The sequence below is a fragment of the Chironomus tepperi genome, unplaced genomic scaffold (assembly GCF_022539635.2).
Source record: "Chironomus tepperi strain 1889 unplaced genomic scaffold, CSIRO-AGI_Ctep_v1 contig_370, whole genome shotgun sequence".
NCBI lineage: Eukaryota > Metazoa > Arthropoda > Insecta > Diptera > Chironomidae > Chironomus > Chironomus tepperi.
This window is the reverse complement of record NW_027226492.1, coordinates 303,386-328,721: the sequence shown is the minus strand read 5'-3', so window position 1 is coordinate 328,721 and position 25,336 is coordinate 303,386. Positions and strand designations below refer to the sequence as shown.

Genomic DNA, 25,336 nt, shown 5'->3' with positions numbered 1-25,336 from the left:
TTCAGCATTCTTCGTTTAATCTTCTTAAAGGTTCTATGGAGTGGGGTTGTTCATATGTTGCGTCACTCCATTCTCTTAGTAGGAAGGAAAATTGGAATTTTGAATCTAAAACATCATAAAATTGTTGAAATTTAACCTCAAAATGGCAAAACTAACCTCAAAATGTTGAATCATAACCTAAAAATAGCAATTTTAAGTTCAAAATTGATTCATAACCTCAAAAAAAATTCAACATAACCTCAAAATATTGAAAATTAACCTTAAAAAAGACTAAAAACATTCTGCATAGTTGAATTTTAACCTCAAAATTACAAACTTAATCTCAAAAAAGTTAAGTTAGCTTCAAAATTTCTCAATAATACTAAAAGGGTCACCCTATTACCACCCGGAAGTTAAACTTATTAAATCTCACATCCACACGTAAACCCAAATTATAAAACCCATATCCACCTGGAAGTCAAAATGACCAAGTCCCATATCCAACCGGAAGTCAAAATGTCCAGGTCCATATCCACCCGGAAGTCAATATGACCAAGACCCATTTCCACCTAGAAGTCAAAATAACCAAGTCCATATCAACTCGAAAGTTAAAATTACCTAGACCCTTATCCACTCGGAAGTTCAAACCAATCAGACCCATATCCACCCGGAAGTCAAAATCACCAAAACCTCAATTCTTATCCAAAACCATTGGTTATAGGTAGCTTAAGACTTACTGAAGGTCTGAGGACAAAAAAGAATTTCTCCCCATTTCCCTAACTTATGAATAGTCCCCATCTTACAACTACAACCAGCAGTAAATGCCGTGAAAAGAAGTCAGAACAATTAAACTTGAAAGAATTTCTTTTCCTGCTTGTTGTTGCCACTTCATCATGATTATGTTAATCTCGTGACGATGAAGCAGCATGAATGAGAGACACAAAATAACATTCTCAATTGCATCACGGTCATCATGACTGGATTTGTCAGTCTCGACCCTTTAAATACCTGCATTTATTGCTTCTCTTTTTCGGTGTCTTTTTATTTTGTGGCACGGGCAGGCATTTTTTGATTATTTTTGGTCTATGCGTGAAGGAATTGGATGATTAGAATTTTTTATACGGTCTTGATGGATTTGAGTGTCGTGGAGGGGATTAGACGGTCTTTTGGGGATTAGATTTGGATTTGAAGCTTCAAAGCTGAATTTTGATGACTTTTGGACAATTTTGAGTAGCACAAGTCACTTAATCGATCAAAAATGCAACTTCAGGCAGTCATTAGAGTGATTTCGTGTCAGATCCAGCTTATATCTACCTAGTCATACCATCCTGTTGCCGGATCAGCCCCCTGCCATCTCTAACATCTACCTATAAGTGACTATACCTAAATATGATATGATTTAGAGTTGGAAGAGCTGTAGAAGGCTCGGTATCTACTGTGGATGGGTCGCTCATCATGTGGTCGATCACTCGAACTGTTGAGAAGTCCCTAGGAGTAACTGGAGTCACCAGGAAGCCACTTGGTGCAGAAATTACTGAAAAATCTGACCCCAAGCTTACTTGACTCTGGTTTGAGACGGAATTTCATCAAATTTGGTATGGAACAAGAGTCATGCTCCCCTGGGGTAGCATTTTCGGACATTTCTGCACTGTGTGACTTCCAGGTGACTCCAGCTACTCCTAGCGACCCCTCTAAAGTAGCTACCAAACCCTCAGTACCCCTATCAACCCTAAATCACCTAATTTTCCCAATACATCCCATAAATTGTCCCATATATTCACCAAATTATTCCATATTTGACATCCAATTATAAAATATGAAAACTCCGACGGCACTTATGCCTGGATAAATTCGATATAAAATTATAAAGGTCAATATCAATCAATAAAATGCAATTAAGTCATCAATTTTCATCAAATATTTTATACTGTGTTTGATTAAAAAGGTCATGATGCTGCATTGGCTTGGATGTGATTGAAGATAATCGAGTCAAAATGCAGTTGCTGGGTCTATTAATGGAATTGGATGTGATTTTTGTGTGTAGGCTGATATGGGAGATATTAATGAGGTTTTCGGGGAGGTTTATTAATAGATTTATGTGGAATTTGATTGATTAAGTTATATATGCTGTGTATTGGATTGATTTTGTGGATCAATTGTGACATAACCTCAAAAACTGAGGAACATGACCTCAAAATTTCAGAAAATAACCTCAAAATTCTTCAATTTTACTATCGTAATTTTGATATAACCTCAAAATTTTGGAGTAAATTAGCCATAAATTGACATGAATTTGTCAATATAACCTCAAAAATCATTTGCATTTGGGTCAATATTTCCAATATAACCTCAAAAATCTCCATTATTTGCCCAAATTTTTCAACATAACCTCACAAATTAGCAGAACTAGACTAAAAATTTCAACATATACCTAAATAATTTCAAGCATAACCTCAAAATTTTTCACAAAATTAACCTAATGTTCAAATATAACCTCAAAAATCGGCAATATTTTGAACATAACCTCAAAATTTTGCAACTTAACCTCAAAAGCTTGCAACGAAAAGTTTGCAACATAACCTAAAATTCCGCAAAAATAACCTCAAATTTTCTAAAATTAATCTCAAATTTCTCAATTCTAACCTAAAAAATTACCAATATTAACCTCAAACTTGCAAAATAACCTCAAAAAACTCCATAAAATCACCAAAAAATCCCCAAACATAACCTCAAATTTCTGGATCTTAACCTCAAAAAAATCCTCAGCATAACCTCAAAACAGTCATCATCATCATCAACAAGTCAACAAATCATCCAATTTTTTTAATCCCCTCTCAATTCAAATAATTAAGCCCATACCAGAACTTAACAAAACTAAACGAAAATCCAACATAAAGCAACAACAACAACAACAGCAAGAAATAAGAAAAGAATCCAATTAATCCCAATTAAAAGTCATCAAGTTGATTGCCACGATATCGCATTTTATTCGTTTTTGATGTGCCCGGATGGAACTGACTTCATCATCCATAGCTTGTTAAAATTTAATTGTGTTTATTACTTCTGTGCCTGCTTATGATGGATGTTTTGGAATCAAATTTAGAAATTTCTAGTCCAAGACATGCCAATGCGGTCACATGAAGGCAGGCATGGCAGGAACATCAATGAAATCGATATCAATTTGTAATTGAACTGCTGCCTTCGTCTGTAAACACTTTAAACGCCTATTTTTATTGTGTGGATAGAGCTACTTAACATTTGATACTTAAAGGATGCTTTTTTGATGAGTCATTGTGGATGCGGTTGAGGTTTGATGGATGGATGTTGTGTATTTAATGGTGGATTTATAGATTGTTGAGAGGTTGGATGGCTACTTTTGAGGTTATGGTAGTTTAACCTCAAAATTGAGATTCTAACCTCAAAATTTGATGAGATAACCTCGAAATTCCAGAATTCTAACCTCAAAATCACAACTGGATCTTCAAATTTTAAACCTCAAAATTTAGACTGGATCTTTAGAATTCTAACCTAAAATCACGACTAAGTTCTCAAAATTCTAACATCAAAACTGAGATTATAACCTCAAAATTTGAAGACATAACCTAAAAATTCTACAATTCTAACCTCAAAATACATCCCCAACCAGCATGCAACTCTGCAAAAACACTAAGAAATCCTTAACAATTTCCATCACCCAGCACTCAACAATCCACAAGTGATCCATAAGTGTGTCATAATAATCAACTTAAGGAAGTCCCATCGGAACCTCCCCTCTTTGCTACAGTCTATATTCTTAACATAATTGACTTAATGAATAGCTCATTAGTGCTCGTTACTTATCAAATTTTTCACGGCAATTACATACTTTATGTGCTGCACATTAAAGTTCCGATAAATATTCGAACATGACACAACAGAATTGAGGTTTTATCGGAACTAATGCAGCAGAAGTAATAAGCTATTTAAAATACCATTGCAAATGCATTTTAAAGACATTTAACATGAACAGTCATAAATAGTTTGTGTGTTCCTTAGTTTTGAGTACATGGATAGAGACAATTGTGTACATTGTGTTATGTAAGACAACAGGAAGGAAGCATAAGTAGGTGTTGAGAAATTTTTGGGAATTTATGAGCATTTTGAGGTTAGAATCTCAAATTTGAAGATCCAGTAACGAATTTTAAAGATCCAGTCATGATTTTGAGGTTAGAATTTCGATTTTAAGGTTCAATTATTAATTTCTAGGTTATGATCCTCAAATTCAAAGATCCAGTGACTTTGAGGTTAGATCTTAGTTTTGAGGTTAGAATTTCCAATTTTAAATCATAATCCAAAATTTGAGGTTAAAATCTTAATTTTGAAGTTAAAATTCTGGAATATTTAGGCTAAGTCATCAAATTTTGAGGCTATAACCCTCAATTTTGAGGTTATGGTACTCAATTATGAAAATCCAGCCATAAGTTTGAGGTTAGAATCTCAAATTTTAACATCCAGTCAAGAATTTTAAAGATCCAGTTTTAATTTTTAGGTTAGAATTCAAATTTGAGTTTAGATTCCCAATTTTGGGTTATGCTTCTTATGAGGTTAGGAACATAATTTTGGGGTTAAATCTTAATTTTTGAGGTTATGTCATCAAATTTTGAGGTTATGTCATCAATTTTTAGTTTATAATTCACAATCCTACCATTTAAGCCTTGATTATCAAGTCTACAACTCCAATTAGCCTCCCAAAATATTCCAGACAATCACAATCATCTCAAAAAATCATCAACTTCCTCAATTCCAATTCCTTACCCAAATAACCCAAACATTTAACTAATTTAAACTCTAATTTCGTTCCATTTCCGTTCCTTTAATTTCATATCTTAATAAATTTCTGCGAAATCACAAAAATGACTCAAAAAAGCAGCGATAACAAAAGAGATTCCTAGTGAGCCATCAACTTAGTCTGAATTGAGTCATAAAGTAATAAAGAAGTAAGTAGCGAGACGTAATTTTTTATTTCCTTTCCCATTTAATGCCTCATTTAATGTCTTTTTCTTCTCCTTGTTCTTGTTTGTTACTCGTTTGAGTCTCAAAATGGACATAAGAACATTAAACAATTTTTCGTCTATTGCTCATAATATTCAGCACCAATAATGGGGTGTGTACACTTGTTATGTAACCTAAATAATCCACTTTTGGACCCCAAGTACCATGTAACCCTTCCCCCATAATAGGCGATTTTGAACAAAATTGTGAATTCTTAGACTATGACTTCCAAGTGGATATGGGCTTGGTCATTCTAACTTCCGGGTGGAATAGAGTGACCTTTTTTGATATGAACGGGGAATTTCCTCTCTCTACCATGAACAAAATTGTGATTTAATTGACTCAGACTTCCAGGTGTAAATGGGTCTTGTTGCTTCAAACTTCCAGGTGTGTATAGGATGACCTTTTTTGATATAAATTAGGAATATTGAAGCTAGGTTGACTTTTTGAGGTTGGGTTTGTACTTTTATGGTTAGAATTCAGATCAGCCAATTTTTAAGGTTAACTTTCAAGTTTTTAAGGTTATGTTGAATTTTTTTTTGAGGTTATCTTTGTCACTTTTGGGTTCAAGTTGGAAATTTTAGGGATTTTTTAGACACAAAATCTCAATTTTCCCCACATTCTGTAGTATGTGACATAACATCCAAACATCCCCCCCACCAAACACAACTTAAAGCCATCTTTTTATGGCGATACAAATGGACATGTTTGGAAGTTGTTAAAAAGGTTATAGACGAAAAAACAAAACTGTCTTTCGTTCTTCTTGTTGTGGATTTATGAGCTTTTGTCTATTTTGGGACGTCTCAGCACATCGAAGGGGCTGTTACTGATGATGAATGCATTGGCATTAAAGGGGATGAAAAAAATGAGACTTTTTTGTGTATGCAGGAAATAATAAGAATTTTTTTATGAAGTTTGAAGGCAGACGACGAGAGGGTTGGGATTTAGTCTATGAAATGACAATTTTGAGGGGATTTTTTTGATGTTGTGAATTTGGATGGAAGTTTGTTATTTGAAGTTCGATGGGTTTTTTGGGATTTGTTGATATTTGAGGTTAGAATTGCTTTTGTTTTGTGACTTAAACTCAAAATTTTGAACATTCTAACCTCAAAATTTCAGAAATTCTAACCTCAAAATCTGAAAAACTAAAACTTTAAATTTGGAAAAAAATTTCGTATTCTAACCTCAAAATTTGGAAAAATTTCGAAATCCTAAAATTTCCAAAATTGACATGCCTTGTCCCACCTGGAAGTTCAATGAACATCGAAAATGCTGAAAAACTACTCAATATTAGCCTATGATCCTTATTAATACATTCAATAATGCATTTTGTCAATTTAGGTACGGAACCTGTTACACCTGGAAGTTCTATTAATGTGCATACCCTTTAACACCTGGAAGTTCAAAAGTTAAAATTCATTTTGATATAAAAATTCGAAATATTTTTGACTTTTAGGGCTCATGTCCTGTTACACCCGGAAGTTGAATTTAGGTACAAGCCCTTTTACACCTGGAAGTTCACCAACTAATCTTAACAAATCTTCATAATAAGCCAATAATGAGCCAAAAAATTGTTGAAATTTTCCACAACCGTTCCTTAATAAAATGCCACAAACTTGGCAAAATAATTGAAAAATTATTCAAACAATGCACAGCCAGCACCAAGCTTAGTCGTACGTGCCAAACTATTAAAATATGATAAATATATGCGCATTGTTAAGCAGCGGAAAAAATTAAAAGTGTGATAAAAAGTTGGAAATAATCATAAAAAAATAATAATGAAAAATTGAGGTGGAAATTAAGAAGAATTTTTTGGGGAGTGTCGAGAATTTTGATATGTAAATTAATTTTTACATTTGTGCCTTAGTTGCTGGAATGGATGATAAAAAAATGGGCTCGATTGGGTTTTTTATTATTAATTATTATTTGAATTTATTAGAAATTTTTTGAGGGCGGAATTGTAGAGATTTTGAGGTTAGGAAAGGATTTTGGAGTCACGTAGACAGGATGTAATCAATAAGTCTGATTTGAAGCAGGTAGAAGTCAATTGGAATACAATTTTTATAATTTTGAAGATAGAATTCTAAATTTTTTGGTATTTTGAGGTTAGAATGTTAAAATCATTAAAAAATTTTAGGATAGAGTCCCAAATTTGTCTTATTTTTAGGTTAGGGTTCCAAATTGTTCAAATTTTGAGGTTAAGTTTCCAAAAATTAGACCAAATTTTAAGTTTATAAATTAAATTTTTTTTCAAATTTTGATGTTAGAATTTGAGAAAATGTCTAATTTTGAGGTTAAGTTGCGAAATTTTGAGGTTATGTTTCCAAAATTTGAGGTTAGAATTTCATAATTGTCCAAATTTTGAGGTTAAAATCGTCAAAATTATACAAATTTAAATTATGTTACGCATCTCTACATTTTGAGGTTAGAATACCCAAATTCACCTCAAACCCTCAAAATTCCATCCGAATTCTATCAAAAACGAGTTAACAAGATCAGTCACTAATCTCCCCTTTCATAGTAGTCATTCATATGACACACGATGACATATGGACGCATAATACATTTGATGAATTTTATGATAATGAGAAGGCATGCTTCATATTTCGATGCGTTCGTGTGTATTAGTTCCAAAATACATTCAATTGTTATAGAAATGTCAAGCTTCGTCAATCTAAAAATTTGTCATTTTTTTCATGCTTGTTTTATAAAGTTTTGTGCTTTTGTTTCTCAATTTTGATGATTTTATGACAATTAATTTGTCATTATTTGAATTGTTTTTGGGGTTATGTTTTGATGGTAGAGGTGATTTAGGTGAATGTGAAAATATAACCTAAAATTTTTGTAATTTTGGAAGATTTGACCTTGAATTGTTTATGAATTTAGAAATTTAACCTCAAAATTTTAGAAACATAACCTCAAAATTTGAAAAAAAAATTTAGATTCTAACCTCAAAATTTAAAAAATTTCAATTCCAAATTTCCTCAAAATTTGGACAGTTTCTGAAATTCTAACCTCAAAATCTCAAATTACATCAAAAAAGTGAACAAAAAAGCTTAAATTGTCATCTTAACATCCACTAAGTTCACAACTCATGACCCCTTGACAACAGTCAGGCACTCAGCACACAGCAAACAAGGAAGAAAATCTCAAAATCTCTCAATGAATGTCGCATTCAAGTCTATTTTACTGTAATTAATGCAAATAATGGAACTGAGTCCATTTATGACAATAACTTAATCCCTCTTAATTGCCTCGACTGCTTCTTTACTTTTAAATATTGTTGTTGGAACTACTTTAAAATGTTGAACCCTTTTTTGAAAACTTTATTTACTGAGCGATTTTTAATGTTGCTTCCTTTACTTTTTAAATAAGGGTTAAATGGCTTTTTTTTTGTGTCTTGAAGAATAAGTAAAGAGATTGAGGAAGTGAAGATGGAATGCACTGATAGGGACTAATGAACTTTTAGGTTAGAATTCTGAATTTGGATGCATTTCAAGGTTAGAATTTTTAAATTTTTTGATTTTTGAGGTTAGAATTTCCAATTTTTTCAAAATTTTGAGGTTAGAATCTCAAAAATCATCCAAATTTTGAGGTTAGAATCCCAAAAATCGTCCAAATTTTGAGGTTAGAATTCCAAAAAACTGTCCAAATTTTGAGGTTAGAATCCCAAAAATTGTCCAAATTTTGAGGTTAGAATCCCAAAAGTTGTCCAAATTTTGAGGTTAGAATCCCAAAAAATTGTCCAAATTTTGAGGTTAGAATCCCAAAAAAATATCTAAATTTGGAGGTTAGAATTCCAAAATTTTCTAAATTTTGAGGTTAGAATCCCAAAAATCGACCAAATTTTGAGGTTAGAATCCCAAAAATCCCATCCAAATCCCCAATCCAGACTCATATTCATCCAAATGTTCCACGTCACATCGACACACTCACTTCCTTCACAAAATGTAATCAAAACCAAGTCTCAATTCATCAAAACCCCAAAAAAAAAGTATTACGTGAGTATATAAATTCATCACCGCATAAATCCACGTCTCATAAACGAGAATCAACATTACATTTTATATCTCCATCTCTCTCACTCACTCTACATCCAATTTGGATTGAAATAGAACAAGAAAATGAAAAATTTACTTAACAGTCATTTAGTGAGTCAGTCAGTAGATATATTGTAAGAATTGTGAATTGTGTGTCATTAAATGCATGAATGACGCTAAATGTTCTCGAAAATGTATTTTTATTTAAGTCATTGTTGAGACTCTGATTTTTGGGGGATCTTGTGGGAATTTAATGATGAATTTTGGAGATTTTTGAAATTTTTCGCATCAAAAGATGCAGAGTTTTTGCATCAATGATGCAAAAATTCGCGTCAATGATACAAATTTATGTTTTGAAACTGTCAAAAATTTTGGAAAAAGTTTCAATTTTCGCATCAAAAGATGCAAACTTTCGCGTCAAAAGATGCAAACTTTTGAGTTTAAGATGCAAAGTTTTTATTTAAAAATGCAGTTTTTATTTAAATTGCAATTGTTTTGCTTAAAAGAGGCAATTTTTTGAAAAAGATGCAAACTTTCGCATCAAAAGATGCAATTTTTTGCGTCAAAGATGCAAACTTTTTAATAAAATTGCAATTTTTTGCAAACAAAGGAAAGCTTTTGCATCAAAAGATGCAGACTTTCGCGTCAAAAGATGCGAAAAATTTCGCATCATTTTCTTAGAATTTCATTATTTTCCCGTTAATGATCCCCAACCCAATAAATATATAGAGCTCCAAATAATCATAAGTATAAATCATCGTGATTACTCACCTCATATTTCAATCCACTCAAGCGCAACCATGTTTCAACTTTGAGTACATATGGTGATAATGATGGAAGCGATGTTGTACGTGCAAATTGATACAAATAAACGACATCCTTTTCAAAATTTTGTTTAAAGACGTTAGGTTTCTTGGGTGCTGGCTCTTTAGCTGGTGCAGCTTCCTTTGGTGCCTCCTTAACCTCTTCGACTGGCTTCTCAGTCGATTCCTCAACAACTGGCGTTGCCTCAACTTCTGCAACTTCTTCTTTCTTCTCTTCTGCTGCTGGAACTGCTGGTGCGTTATCAACTTCTGTTGCCATTTTTTTTTACTTCTTTTTTTTCACTTGCGGATACAAAAAAATTTGATTTTTCTTAAGGAAGTTCCTGTGAGGATGAAAAAAAGAGAATAAGACATGAGTACCGCACACATACATGCACACCGAGTCATATATAGTTTTGCCGCATGAAATTCTGTTTGTATGTCTGTGCGTCGTTCACACACATTTATGGCATATAGCACAGGGTGGTTGTGCTGTGCTGTACACGAGATGAAGGAATCAAATGGTGGCTGCAATTGCTTTATTATTTTACACACACACACACACATATAAAACTATGTAGTCAGTCAGTCAGCATATATAGAAATGGGGGAGACTGACATGCAATCCGCACCCCTTTTTCTGAGCATTTTCTTCCTTTCCTTCATGCTGATGAAGTGTAAAATTATTTTTAAGGTTTGATTGTGTTAGTGAGGTATGGATGTGTGAGTGTGAGGATTGAATAAAATTCCCTTTATTATCTAAACGTGATTAATTCTCATTTTATGGAAATTTTTACATGCCGCTTTCCTTTCTCATTTATTACTTATTTTATTTTGAATATTTTTCAACGACTGTCTGACGAGGGTTGTAGATGAATTTTAGAATTTTAAAGGATTTTTTGGTGTCGAAGATGCGAAATTTTTGCATCATAAGATGCAGAAAAAATGAGGAATTTTGCTTCTAAGATGCAAATTTTTGCTTAAAAAATGGAAATATTTATTTTTAAGAGATGCAAAACGTCTGCCTAAAAGATGCAAACATTTCGCTTCAAAATATGCAAAAATTCTGCTTCAAAAGATGCAAACTTTTTGCTTCAAAAATTTAAATATTTCAATTTTTGCTTCAAAGATGCAAACATTTACGTCAAATGATGCAAAAATTCTGCTTCAAAGATGCCAAAAAATTTTGTTTCTAAAGATGCAAACTTTTTTTGAAGCAAACTTTTGCTTCAATGATGCAAACTTTTTGCTTCAAAAGATGCAAAAAAAAATGTTTTAAAAGATGCAAACTTTTGCTTCAAAAGATGCGAAACTTCTGCTTCAAAAGATGCAAAAAAAAATCTATAAAATTCCCATTCCCAATTTCCCAAATCGCACCCCTCCCATCTAATATCACCACGATCTCTATTTAATAATAAGCTATGCTGCTGATAGTTTTTGTGAAATTGTAATCGAGAGCTCTGCCTAGTTGGGTGCCAATGCCAATTTTAATAAAAAGTATCATAAAGTTATTTCTGAGTAATATATTGAGGTTAATTTGAATATTCAACGGCGTAACTGTTGCCGATATTTTCGGGGGTAAATACATCACGTAGAGATAATTGAAAAAAAGAACTGATTTTTTTTGTGGATTTTAATGAGCTGGAATGGCTAGTTGAAAGGCACAACAAAAAAATTAGAAATTTTTTAATCAAAATTTGGATCCAAAATTAATTATTTGAATCCTCACAAAAGTTTGGGCATTTTTCTGACAGAATTTCTATCTTCAAGTCCCACTCAGCCTGACTCTGCCTACACATGATATTATTGAGGACTTTTTTTCTCAGAAAAATCTTGTTCTTGTCATATTTTTATGGCATTTTTTTTGGTAATCGAAAACGTGCCGAATTTAATTGACTTTAAATTGAACTTGAATTTTGGATGTGAATTATCATGAGCAGGAGTGAGCAACCTGCCATTAACTGCATACTATGTGCAGTTTCGATTGAAGCTTATCAACATGGTTTGGTTCAAATAACAGAATCATTTTTACGGAGGATTTTCGGACTTTTCCTCGAAAACTTCTAGAAATTTGTAGAATTTCATCCAAAAACAAGTCGATTTTGACCCTTAAAGCCTATTTGAACAACCCCATGACCCTCTCAAATTTCTGGCAGCATGACCTACCCTGACAGTCCCTAAAAGTCACCAAAAAGCCACTTTTGCAACATTTTGTCTCCAAAAATTGAAATTTACCACAAAAAACCTCTCAAAGATCCAAAATTGAGACATTTGACTGCCTTATATGCTTGATATCAATGACTTATGCTTAAATCTTCTAGTCCAGCCATGACTTTCTCTTGAATTATCCCTTGATTCACTCAAATTCCATCTCAAAATGATCCACAAACTCTTCCACGAATTAAAATTCAACTCAAATCTGACTCAAAAGCCTCCTGTGATTCACAAAAATTTCATTTTATTTTTTTATCAATAAATTTCATTGTGGCTTTTTTGTGTATTTTTGTGTATCGCAACATTATCATTTTATAGGTCGAGTGAATGTTATTTTTGGATCTTGTTTGTGGATCGACTGCATGCAAATATTGAAAATTTATTTCCCAATTTTTTTTACGATTGTTTGGCAATCAATATTGTGATTTATTTGTGATTTTCTTTTGGAAAGTGATATAGGAAATGGATTTTTGGGTTTTGGGGAGATGTGAGCGGGGTTTTGAATTTATGTGCATGTTCCTTAATATCCCGTAATGTTCCTTAATGTTCCCAAATTTACCCAAATATCGTTTCCATCAAAATGATTAAATTTTGCTTAATTTTACTAAATATTCTTAATTTTCCATCAATATTTTCTTAATTTCCCTTAATTTCCTCAAATATCCTAAATATCCCTAAATTTCCCCAAATATCCTTAAATTTATATATTTTTGTCAATCACCAAATTCGTCAAATTGATCAAAAAACCCTCAAAAATGTCCAAAAATCCTCAAAATTTGGCAAAAAATCTAATTGTTAACCTCACCAAACCCACCTCAAGTTTCACAAGAACCCCTAAAATCTCACCCAAACCCCTTAGTACATCAACTCAATTCCCTCAGTCCCTTAGTTACACCAATTAAAAAGCCTCTTATTACACAATTTTTTTCACTCCAATTTAACTTTATGCAATTAAAAATTTTTTCTTTTCCTTTGTTTTATTTTAAAAATCGATTTTTTTTTTATTTCTTTTTTTTGTGCTTAACTTCACTCCTGACGATAATAAAAATAAAAAAATATAAATTTCCATGAAATTACAAAAAACAGCAAAAAGCATAAAAATAGAAATGAAAATTGCCAATGAATCATCGAACTCAAATTATGGGGTTTTTTGTGCTGTTGTCTGTTGTGGCTGCACATTTTGCAGTTGTTGGGAATACTTTTGATTTTTATTTTTGAGGAAGTGAAATTGAAATGAATTGAAGTGAATTTTTTGTGCGGCTTCTGGGGCCAAAAACCGGTTTTTTGATGATGAGACATGAGTTTGGCTGATCTGAAGTCTAAAAATTGGAACTAAATCGATGTGACTATGGCAAAATGTTGGATTTAAACCGAATCTGACTCCAAGTCTGAGCCAAGACTCCTTAGAGCCGGATTTTTGATAGATTATCCAATTTATGATACTTGGGTTACTAATTGGACACCTCCTATGTCATTCTGATGTTGTCACGTAAGCATCAAGTCACCTTCATGTCTTGTGACAAAGATAGAAGTCCACAAGCAACTCTAGAATAAGCTGGTTGGGATTACAATAGCCAGTAACCGAGACCGCAGACCGAAGACCCGAGACTACCCAGGAAATCGAGACAGCTCGGTCTAGACATCGGCATCTGGAAACCCTTAATAGTCATGATTATCTTCATAAATTACCAACATTTTACCAGACTTATTACCTCTAAAATTCACCAAAATGCCATTCATTAATCTCCGTCTAGTTTTTAATAATTTGCTTAACAAACAAATCAATTTAAACCTAATAAGTAACGCTTAAAAATTTACAAATTACCAACAAGCTTAACCAAATGTCAATGACACTAAACTATCCATAAATTAATCAAACATTGATGAATCTTATCATTAATTTATGAGCAATAATTATAATAAATTACCCAAAAAAAATCATGTTAATATTTCAATATGTAGGCATAAGTAGGCATATGATTATAACATGTTAATTATTAGATCATTGACCGGTATTGAGTCGTGAATAGTAAGGTAATTTCGGAATTGGAAGGAGTCCGAAAATTGGTTTCTTAAAAGAGCTCAATCGTCCGACTCCATTGAAGTTCGGACTCTACCCGTTTTTGGAGTTTGACATTGCTGGAGTCTTCTTGTTGTCAGGACAGCCCTTAACAGACAATTAGACTTTAAACTAGATTTTTTGAGATTCAGGTGCCTTCACATTAGTATTTTAAAGTTCAGGCAACTTTCAAGATTAAATTTCTAGGTTAATGCTTTAAATTGAAGTTTGAAGTCTTAAAGGCCTTTACAGTCGCATTTTGAAGATCAGACACATTCACATTTAGGTTTAGGGTCTTTTGAAACTCAAAAGCCTTAATTTTGAGATTCTAAAGCTGTAGGTGCCTTTATACAAGAGTTATTAGGTTCAGGTGCCTTTAGATTACAATTTTGACATTCAGACGCATTCACACTCAATCTTTAAGACTAAATTCCTTCAAAAAACCACAAAATTCTTTAAAAATATTTAAAATTTAACCACAAAACACCCAAAAAAACATCATCAACGACAGATGCAAAAAAAAAAGAAGACACGACAAAAATTTTCCATCACATTAAATATTTCCACCCCATTTTCACATCCCAATTTTCCAACTCCTCCATGCCTCAATATATGTCATAATTTATATTCATAGATATTCTTTATCACACAAACATACACGAGCATGCTGCAGAATATTCTGTGGTGTGTACGGCAAGCAACAAAAAAAAAATTAAAATTTATTCCATAAAAAGTATCAAAAAAAAAAGAAGAAGTGAGCAGCCGTGACTCTCCCAAGCACTGTCTCAAATTTCCTATAAAAATCAATTTTTCCCCTCTTTTATTATTTTTTATGTGCCGTTCTGTACACGGTTGTGCTTCACATCGTCGTCGACCGAACTTCTTCTTGTTCCTCATTCGGACATTTAAATTTCTGGATTTTTTTGCTCTTTAATTCTGTTTTTTTTTGTGCTTCTTTTCTTTTAACTCGCTCGATTCAATGACTTTTTACATATCTTGTGTATGTTTGTGTATGTATGCTACATGCTGGAAACATGAAACATAAAAGAAATAAACAAAAGAGAAACACTTGTGCGGATTCATACTTATTTTTGGGTTTTTGGCCGTGTAAGAGGTACGAGAGATGGATTGAATTGAATTGAAAGGGAAATGGTGTAATTGGTTTTTTTTTTTGGAATTGCTGTGTAATTGAAGTTGACTCTTTTATGGGAATTTGATGAGAATTTTTTTGTCGATTTTTTGGGGGTATTGAGATTGATCTTGTGAATTATTGAAGGTATTGGAATTAAAATCGTGGATTTTGATGATTATTTGGGGTTATGTCTCTAGTTTGAAGGCTTATTAACCTACAAAATCCTGTAGAAAGGCTCCTGAATCGTCAAACTCAAGTGTAAAGACGCTTGAATCTCACGAATCTGAAAGTGAAGATGTTTGAATGTCAAAAACTCTAGTATTAAAGCAAATGAACTTCAAAACATTATTGTGAAGGCACCAGAAGCTATGAAACCGAAAATTAATGTTTCTAAACTTCAGAATTCATTTAAAAAGACACATAAGACCCTAAACTTAAGTGTGAATGTGTCTAATGTACAAAATTCCGAGTGTAAAGGCTCTCAAGAGTTCAAACCTTAATGTAAAGAAGCCTTAACCTGGAAATTGAATCTTGAAGGAAATTTGAACTTTAAAATTCTAATGTGCAGTTGCCTGACATTCACAGTTGATATTTGAAGGCAATTGAACCTCAATACTCAAGTGTGAAGACACCTGAACATTAGAATTCGACTGTGAAGGGGCCTGAACTACACAAATTTGACTGTTAAAGCTTCAGAAACTCAAGGTTCTAGTGTAAATGCGTCTGAACCTCACAATTCCTAATGTGAAGCCACCTGAATTTTAAAATTCTACTGTAAAGATGTCTGAATCTTAAATTCATTAGTATTAAGGCAACTGAACCTCAAATCTTAATTGTAAAGGCACCTGAAACTTGTTGGTTTAGTGTGAAGACACCTGAATCTATAATCTGTAATGTAAAGACGTCTGAACGTCAATATCCTAATGTAAAGGCGCCTGAACTTCATTTTCCTAATGTAAAGGCACCTGAGCCTCAGAAAAAAGTGTAAAGGCACCTGAATCTCCACCATAAATGCCAAAAACATCATAATCTTCCACCCATCAATCTCCAATTTCACAGTCTCACTTATAAATCCATCAGATCTCTCAAAACATCACAAAACATCCAATTCAAGAAGCAGTAAAAAAATAATGAAAAATTACACGGAAATTATTCCAAATTAGCCCGCAAAAAAATTATTATTATTTTTTTAATCTTTCCACAAGAAGTAAAAAAAAAGTGAAAAAAAAAGAAAATTTAAATTAAATTCAAGCGCCAGTCAGCCAGCGCAAGCGACTTTCATTGCTGCTCTACATTTACACAATTTAATAATAAATGATTATATTCGACAATATGTTAAGAATTAAGTCCATTATCGTGAAATTTATTCCACTTGCATTTCAACCGCGCAACTTTTAAATGGAAAACAATAAACTTTTTTTGTTGTTGCTGCTTGAGACTGGCTTAATGAGACTCGCAATGGATAATTAGAAAGTTTATTTTGTATTTTTTAAATGAAATTTGATATTGCGATATTAGATGAGGTGATTTTGATCTGTGAAATTGAGAATAATGCTCGTACGGAATCGATTTAATGGTTTAATGAGTTATTAGCAGCTATTAATTATGGGAAGTTGATTATGGGAAGATGTTGAGGGAGTTCAGGTGTCTTCACACTATTTTTTGTAGTTCAGTCACCTTTACATTAGAATTTTTGAGCTTTAGGCGCATTTAAACTGTATTTTATGATTCAGGTGCCTTAACATTAGAGTTTTTCAGGTTCAGGTGTCTTTGCACTAAAGCTACAAGGTTCAGGTGCCTTTACAATTAAGATTTGAAGTTTAAATTGCCTTTAAACTAGAGATTTTAAGATTTAGGCAACCTTACAGTAAAATTATTAAATCCAGGTGGCTTCACAGTCGAATTCTAGTGTTCAGGTGTCTTCACACTAGAGTTCTAAAGTTCAGGAGCCTTCACTTTATTGTATTTGAGGTTCAGGTGTATTTGCACTAAAGATTCAAGGTTCAGTTGCCCTAATAATCGAGTTTGGATAATCAGACGCCTTCACACAAAAGATTGAAGCTCAATAAAGGCCCATATTACCCTAACACAATCACAACTCCACAACATTCATCCACAACACATCCAAAATGTCAAAAAACAGCCAAATTAATTAATTACACACCAAAATCATCAAAATTCCTTTAAAAAAATTCCCTTAACAACACAAAAGATCCCAAAAAATCATCACATTTTAAGGCACAACTATAATCATCTGTGCTCCAAATGTCCCTAAGATATTCGCCATAATTCACATCAATCTTCAGTGTGAGAAGCAACAACACCAACAACATATGTGCATAAATATCATTTAATTCCACACATGTCCAAATTGCTGCTTACGCACACAAATCCACAAAAGTTGAGTCAATAAACTTTAAAATAATTTTTTTTCGGATGCTATACTCATTGAGATGAGCAGCAATAAGATTTCTCGAGTTGCAATTTCCTCAAAAAAAAAAATGTGCACAGAAATGAAAATTTCCCTTTTAGTCATAAAACTGTTGTTCAGACATTCATTTTTAAGCATGCCCATCATCATCATTAATATTTCTCTTTTTATGTATGTCTGAAGAGTCAGTCTCTGACTAACTGAATGGAGTCGAGTCAGAGACAGTTAAAATTATATTATGTTGGAAATGATGGAGTTTGTGGATGTGGAGGCGATTGAGGAAGTGTTTTGAGGGGACTAAAGGCTGATGATTCCCGATTTTGAGACTGAGACTTTCTGGATAGTCTCCGGACACCAAAATTCTAGACTCTAGGACTCCAGATCTCCAGATTCCAGATTTCCGGACTCCAGGAAGTCTCAACCTTGATCTCGACAATTTGTCTAGACCAAGAGTCCGAAATCCTCAAATTTAGAAGACATTTGGATTGAATTTGGAAAAATTTTTGGAATTTTTGATCAATTTTGAGATTTTTTGGCATTTTTTGTTAATTTTGAACAGCCCAGATCGGTCAAATTCGATCAAAAGCCCGAATCTTGGTCAATGTAGCTTTAATTTGGTGCCAGAGTCACGCAGGCAAGGTACTGGGTGTGCTGGATAAATTGACCGGCTTGAGCTTTTTGGGATTTTTTGATCCAAACAGACTTAAAAAATTGAGGAAAGTCATCAAAAAATTGGCAATTAAAAGCGAAATTAAGATCGAAATAAAGATCAAATCCTCGGATTTGTTCCCCTCCCGTTGTGTTACCTAAAGAGCAAATGACTCCAAATGTGATGATCATGGAAGTAGTCTTTAATTGTCCATTCAGAAGGTTTTTCAAGTTTCTAGAGAAAAATTAAGAATATTTTTTTCCAAAAATACCTCAAAAAATTGAACAATTGACCCTAAAAATCCCTCCTTGGTGCCACCCCAGCTGCTAACTCTCACCAGTCTAACATCACACCCACTTAATCCCCTCAAAAACCATCAAAGTCTCAAAACTCAGTAAGACTTCCACATATAAGGGAAAGTTTGAAAATTACGTAATGATTAGGAAGATTGGGGAGGGTTGAGGGTTACAATTTGGGTACGGAATTCAAATTTTGGTTCATGATTGGTGCATGATGCCTTTAATATCTAAGCATACATATGGTCAATAAGCATATTACGCTACTAATAAACATGCTCACTAGGTGACATTAGATGCTCATTGAGTATATTCTTCCATCTTAGGGTACGGTAAGGGAGAATGGGGTTCAAAAGAGCCGAATTTCGAATGTTCCGTAACTTCCAAACAATCCCCCCAAATCAACATCAAAACATCCACAAAAAAACATACAAAATAATAAAACTGCAATTGAAGCATAAAAAAGAAGAGAAAATGAAGAAAAAAAAATTTGACATAAATCCCAATTTTTTTTTTCAGACAGCGCTTTGTGAGCCAGCAATGAAATGAAGTTGAAAGAAAAAGCAGCACAAAAAAAAAATAATAATTTTTTTAATCAAGAAAAACTTTCCACTTTTCTTGCTTCTTTTTTGTGAATGCAAAAGAAATAATAATTATTATAATAGTAAATTCATCATCGGAATCGGACGAGTCATCGTTGATTCAACAGACAGTTAGTCATAATCTGTGTATCATATAAGCTTGATGTTATTGTGGTCAACAATTTGTTATGATTAGACGAAAATGGAATTAAATTTAAAATTAAGTACAAATAAGGAATTGAGCAATTTTTTGGGATTAAATCATTTTTTGTGAATTGACTGGGTTGGGTGACTGGGGATGTTCGGATGTTACGCAACAATATGAATTGCATTTTTAGACCGTCATCACTCCTTACTGTCATGCTTTGTTACAAAATTATGAATCAAATTGTAAACTTGGTAACAAGAGCTCCAAGTAGACTCGGATTTTGCATGAAAAATTCGACAATTTTTGTCTAAAATTCGATTTCAAGCTCTGACCGTTACGCAGGATTATCTAAATCGTGTACCATTTCACAGTCTTGTGTCATCAAATGCCAAGATTCCCATTCCCATGTGCAGTTTCGGTCTTAGCTGACTAGCAATGTTTGACATTTAATAACCATGATATGGAAGGTTGATCCAGCTCTGCATTAACAAACCCTACACCCCAGACAATTAGCATGCTTGTCATGTTACAGAAATACCACTTAGTTACCCAAAATCTGCCTCTTTATCAGTTAGGGACAATGATAAATCCTCAATTCTATTCTAAACGCTACTTAATTACCAAACGTTGTCTCAAATGTTCTATGTCTAGCTGATATGTATGAATATTAAAGAATAATTACTGTAACTTAGATTATTTGCAATTAGTAAGAAAATGAAGAAGTTTGGCGAGACTTTTGGGTGGTCTGAATTTTTATGATTTATTGGGACATTATTTTGAATAATTTGAAATGTCTAAATGGATAGTAATTGGCAATTATTGATTAATTCTTAGAGTTTTTAAAGTTTGGGTATAATATAGTGCAATTGGACGATTTAATAAGTCGATGGGCTATCTTAATAGAGACTATGGTATGGCTAATTGACAGATAGTCAGCCGCTATCTTAAAGATTGTAAAAATTAGGATTTTTTGGAATTTTTAAAATTTTTTAAATGAAAAAATTAAGGTTTTATTGAAAAATTGAATTTTTTATTCAAAAATTAAATTGTAAAAATTGTAAAAAAAATCACAATTTTTACAATTTAATTTTTGAATAAAAATTTAATTTTTAAATAAAAAATTCATTTTTTTCAATTGAAAAATTGTAAAAATTACAATTTCCACGATTTTTACAATTGTGCCTGACTTTTAGTCTAGTTATAAAAATTCACATATTATTGGTAAATTACACAAATGTCAAATGTATAATTAGAAATGGGTTTAACTAGTCCCTGAGTGAATTAGCATTTAATTGACTAATTGTATGTCTAGTTACGTAGACTATTTACCTATAGGGACTATCTAATTATGGGAACTGCCTAGGTTTATGATCTGACTTGTTATAGAGTCTAGCTTTGTAATAAGGACTGTCTTGGTCTGGAATCTATTGGCTTTTAAAAGATACAATGTACCATTTAGTATTGGAAATTATCAAAAAGACACCCAGCCATAGACTCAGCTTCAGACACCAACTAAGAGAGTCTCTGGATCCATAAAATCAGCAAAGTAAATGACTAAGTAGTTCTTCAATCTAATGACGACATTAGTCAATCATTAAAGCTAGACAAACAAGCTACTTATCCACTCGGAACCGCATTGCATGTTCTCCTCGGATGGGAAGGATTTTATGGATCAATTGAGACAATGAGTTGAATTTTTGGACAATTTTGAGTTTTACTGTGCCTTAAATGGTCATTTTTGAGTTTCTACTCAATTTTTACCTCTCAAGATGGTTCCTTTTGCCTTTGTCTTTAAATTTGCCTTTGTTAAGGCAGAAAAAAATGAATTTTGCATTTAGAAGAGTCAAAATCTACGCAAATTCAAAGGCAATGCCTTTATTAGAGTCAATTCTATTGAAATAATCAACTATTTAAAGCCAAATCAAGTCTAAACACTGTCAGGACCTTAAATTACATAGAAAAATCTGCCATATTTTACAATTTGGATAAAATAATCTAGAAGAGTCGACAAAGACACCAAAAAGCTACAACAATTCACATTTATGCTACCCAGGACTGCCTCTAAGTCATCCTAAACTCAAAATTAACTAAAAAATTGCCAAAAACACCAAAAAACATCAAAAAATGCTCCTAAATTCCCAATTTTTTTCCAAAATGCACGCTACACGTCAACCCTTATGTTCATTTATGTTCACATCACGTACAACTTCAGTTCCCTTTCCCTCAGTTCCTCGTCCCATTGCAGAATTTACTCAATTTTTGTGCCTTTTTATTGAAATTTTCGCAAAATTTCTCAACAAAAAAAAATTGAAATTTTTTATAATTTTTTAAAATTTCTATAAAGTAAGTACAGGCAGCAGCATCAGCATAAGAAGTCCGAAACAACACAAAGAAAAGATGGAAAAAATTGCATTTGTGTGAGTGTCACACGCACACATTCAAACATATAAAAAAAATCCCAATTTGAAGCATAAAATCTCGTCCATTTTTATTTCAACATTTTTTTAAGCATATTTTTATGCTTCTTATGTCCAAAAATGTTTAATTTTATAAAAATTAATTCACCAAATTGTGGATTTGTGTAAAATTTTTGCCATTTTATGTCAATTTTCATACAAAAATTTCACTTTAAATGTTAGCGTCCTTTTTTATTCCTTCATATACGCCCAAAAAAAAAAAAAAAAAAAAAATGTGAAAATTTTGCACACAGAATTTTTTGCCTTTTTTTTGTTTCTTGGCGGCACTAAAAACACAATTTAAAATTAATTTAAAAAAATTCACCTTTTTTAAAATTTTTATTAAAATTTAATTTAAAATTTTCAGTTCACTTTTTTTAATTTTTTAAATTTTTTTGTTATTTTTTTCTTTTAATTTTTTTGAAATTTTTTTTTCAACAATTTTTTTAAATTTTTTCTTGTTTTGTGACACAACACAAGTCGCGCGTCTATTCGATACCGTTGACAAAGCACAACTGAGTCTAATCGCTCAACAGCGTTCGGCTTATTCGTAAATTTTTTTTTTGTGTGATGCGCTGTTTGTTGGATGTCCGCTCTCGGCTCTTCGGGCTGGAAATAATTCTCTCTCGGTTCTCTCACACGAGTCGGTACTCAAAATGGAACTGATATGATACGTTAGGGAACAAATGGCATTAAAACGAACGATTTTATGCTGTATATTGTTGGATATGGGAGAGAATATGTTGGATGGGGTGACGTTATTGAGGGATTTGATGGTTGTTGTGAACGGTTCAATAGTTGAGGTTGGACATTTGAGGGGTTTTGAGATGAATTTTGAGCTGTTTGGTGCTGTTTGAGTTTTGAATTATTGAAATTCTCGTTTTTTGTGAATTTTTCCCAATTTTCGATGAATTTTCGACTGTTTTGATCAATTTTTGATCGAATTTTGATTAATTTTCCCGGATTTTGATGAATTTTTATGAATTTTTGACAATTTTTTTGACAATCTTGTCAAATTTTGTTGAACTTTTGCAACTTTTTGCCAAATTTTAACGAATTTTTGTAGAATTTTGATGAATTTTTGTCAATTTTTAGTGAATTTTTGGAATTTTTGATTGATTTTTGCTGAATTAAAATGAATTTTTGCCAAATTTTGGCGAATTTTGGCATTCCAATAAGGAAAAATCAATTAATTGACCAAAAATCAGGCCACAGACTGGCGAGACTCTTACTTGATGTCGAATACGATTTAAATCCGGAACCTTAACAAAGTCGTGCCTGCCTGATGGCAGATTTAAGAGTGATTTGTCCTATTTTAGCGATCTTACCCTCACTTATGCTGTCTTAAAGCTGAAATTTGATGAAATTTTGCTAAACTCAGGCCAGACTGTCTACCAGAGCTCGATGTGAACTCGGAACTTTGTATGGAAATGGTCAATTCATGTTTAGTTCGAGCTCATATAGCGAGCCATGCCTAGGGTGGCCAGAGGATTTTCGCAAAATATCGGAACACTTCCAAGTTTGACACTATTGGGGTTCTTTTGGACTATTTTGAGTTATGAATAATTAGGTTAAAAACTTGCAAAAAAGTGCAGAAAATAATTGAAATTTCGAAAAAAAATCCAGTCCTAGATTTGAACCCAGACCTTCAACAGGAACATGTTCAAAATTACTGTCAAAAATTCCAAAATTTGTATAGAGTATTCGACTTGTCGAAAAATTGGGACATTTTGAGATTTTTTGGGACACAGCAGCAAGGCTGAAAAGTACAGCATCGTCCCGGCAAAAATACAGCAGATGGCCGCTCTAGTCTTGCCTGAACTTAGTCAAATTTCACCAATTTCAGTGACATGTGTCGACCATTCCATACAAAATCCGAGTCTACTTCAAACTCTTCTCACTACGACCTGAAATCCCAATTATTTTGCAATTCCTGACCTATCCACCATCCACATGACCTTCCTAATTCCACCAAAAAACAGCAATATTATATAATTTTTAAATTCTAAGAATTCCTCAAAAATTGACCAATTTTTTCAAAAAGTTTACAAATTAAAAGAATTAAAAATTCAAAACTTTTTTTTCTCAATCATTCCAGTCGGTGCTGTCAATCAGTTCAGCTGTGCCTTAAAATAATGGAAAATTTCTTCAATTTTTCTTCATTAAAATGGAAATTTTTGGCATTAAATTTTGAAAATTCATCAAAATTTCGATATTTTTGGATATTTTTGATTCATTTGGTGCAGATTGTTGTTTATGGATTTGTCAGAAGTGCGCTGAGGTTTACGGAAGGTCGAAAAGTTGGAGATCTACTTAGTGGATGTCAAGTCATAATTTTTTCAGGCATAATGCTGGTCAAATATGTCCTAATATTCATAAATACACCAGAAATTGCAAAAATTATCCAAATTTTACCTCAAAAATTGCCAAAAAATTCTCAAAATAAATTCAAAATCCAGGAACTGACTCGGCATGGTCAGCTGGTCTTCTACATTTATGCTGCATTTCTTGGACTGTTCAGCATAATTTACATCATTAAAATGCAAATAAATCCAAATTATAAAATGGTTAATGGACTTTGGTGTCCAACTGGAACCGACTTAACTAAAAGAATTTACTTCCTGTGCATCTTATTCCTTAATTTGTCAGTTCTGGCCCTTTGGATTCACTTGGAGATCCTTAAATATGGACTAATTGCAGTCACAACTGTCGAATTTCAAAGATTGACTGAAAATTTCAAGATAATTATTTCAAATTTAATAAAAAATCAAAAAAAGAAGAAAAAAGTCCGATTTTCAAAAATTGTCAAATTAGGCAGCAAGCAGGTCAAACTAAAGACATCGCAGAGTACTGGAAGTATTTCATCAGACGAAAGCAAAAGTTCGAGCAATTCAGTTGATTCAAGATCTGTGAATTTAACAGATAAGTTTCATATTGCAGCACCAATGAGAGTTGTTCATTTGCCGTTTTTTAGGATTTGTGGAAGTGAAGATGATGATGATCAATATTTGGGACTGTTTGGAGGTAAATTGGATGATTTCTCTCGGTCTTCGGATCTTTTCGGTATCTTCGGTTATCTTCGGTTGTCTTCGGTTGTCTTCGGTCGTTTTCGGTTGTCTTCGGTCGTCTTCGGTCGTCTTCAATCGTTTTCGGTCATCTTTGGTTGTCTTCGGTTCATCTTCGGTTGTCTTCGTTCGTCTTCGGTCATTTTCGTGAATATTCGGTCGTCTTCGGTTATCTTCGGCTGTCTTCGGTCTTCATTCTTCGTTCTTGATTAATTTGAGCTATTCAGTAACCTCCTTCATTTCTCTACTTCCAGAACATTTACTGACTCTTCCATCAACAAGCCAACCAATCAACCAATCACAGCCAAATCATCAAAATCATTTCATCCACAAACATTTAGTTCCATTAGTCCAAAGACACTGCCAGTTAACGGACATTAAAAATAAGCTTGAAATGATTTTTGCTCCTGGATTTTTCCTCACTTACTACACAACTGGATTAACTTTGTGTC

The 25,336-nt window shown here is 32.8% G+C and overlaps 1 protein-coding gene across 1 annotated transcript in view; it reads right to left on the bottom strand.

Annotated features, from left to right (window-relative positions):
* Nucleotides 1-22,319, bottom strand: part of LOC139095637 (failed axon connections-like) — a 70,950-nt gene extending 48,631 nt beyond the window's left edge. The window contains exons 1-2 of the mRNA XM_070647026.1: nt 22,145-22,319; nt 9,822-10,197 (exon numbers count right to left, since the gene is read on the bottom strand). Of these exons, the coding sequence (XP_070503127.1) occupies nt 9,822-10,133 (312 nt within the window). The 5' untranslated portion in view covers nt 10,134-10,197; nt 22,145-22,319. The remainder of the gene's footprint in view (nt 1-9,821; nt 10,198-22,144) is intronic.
* Nucleotides 22,320-25,336: the final 3,017 nt, after the last annotated feature.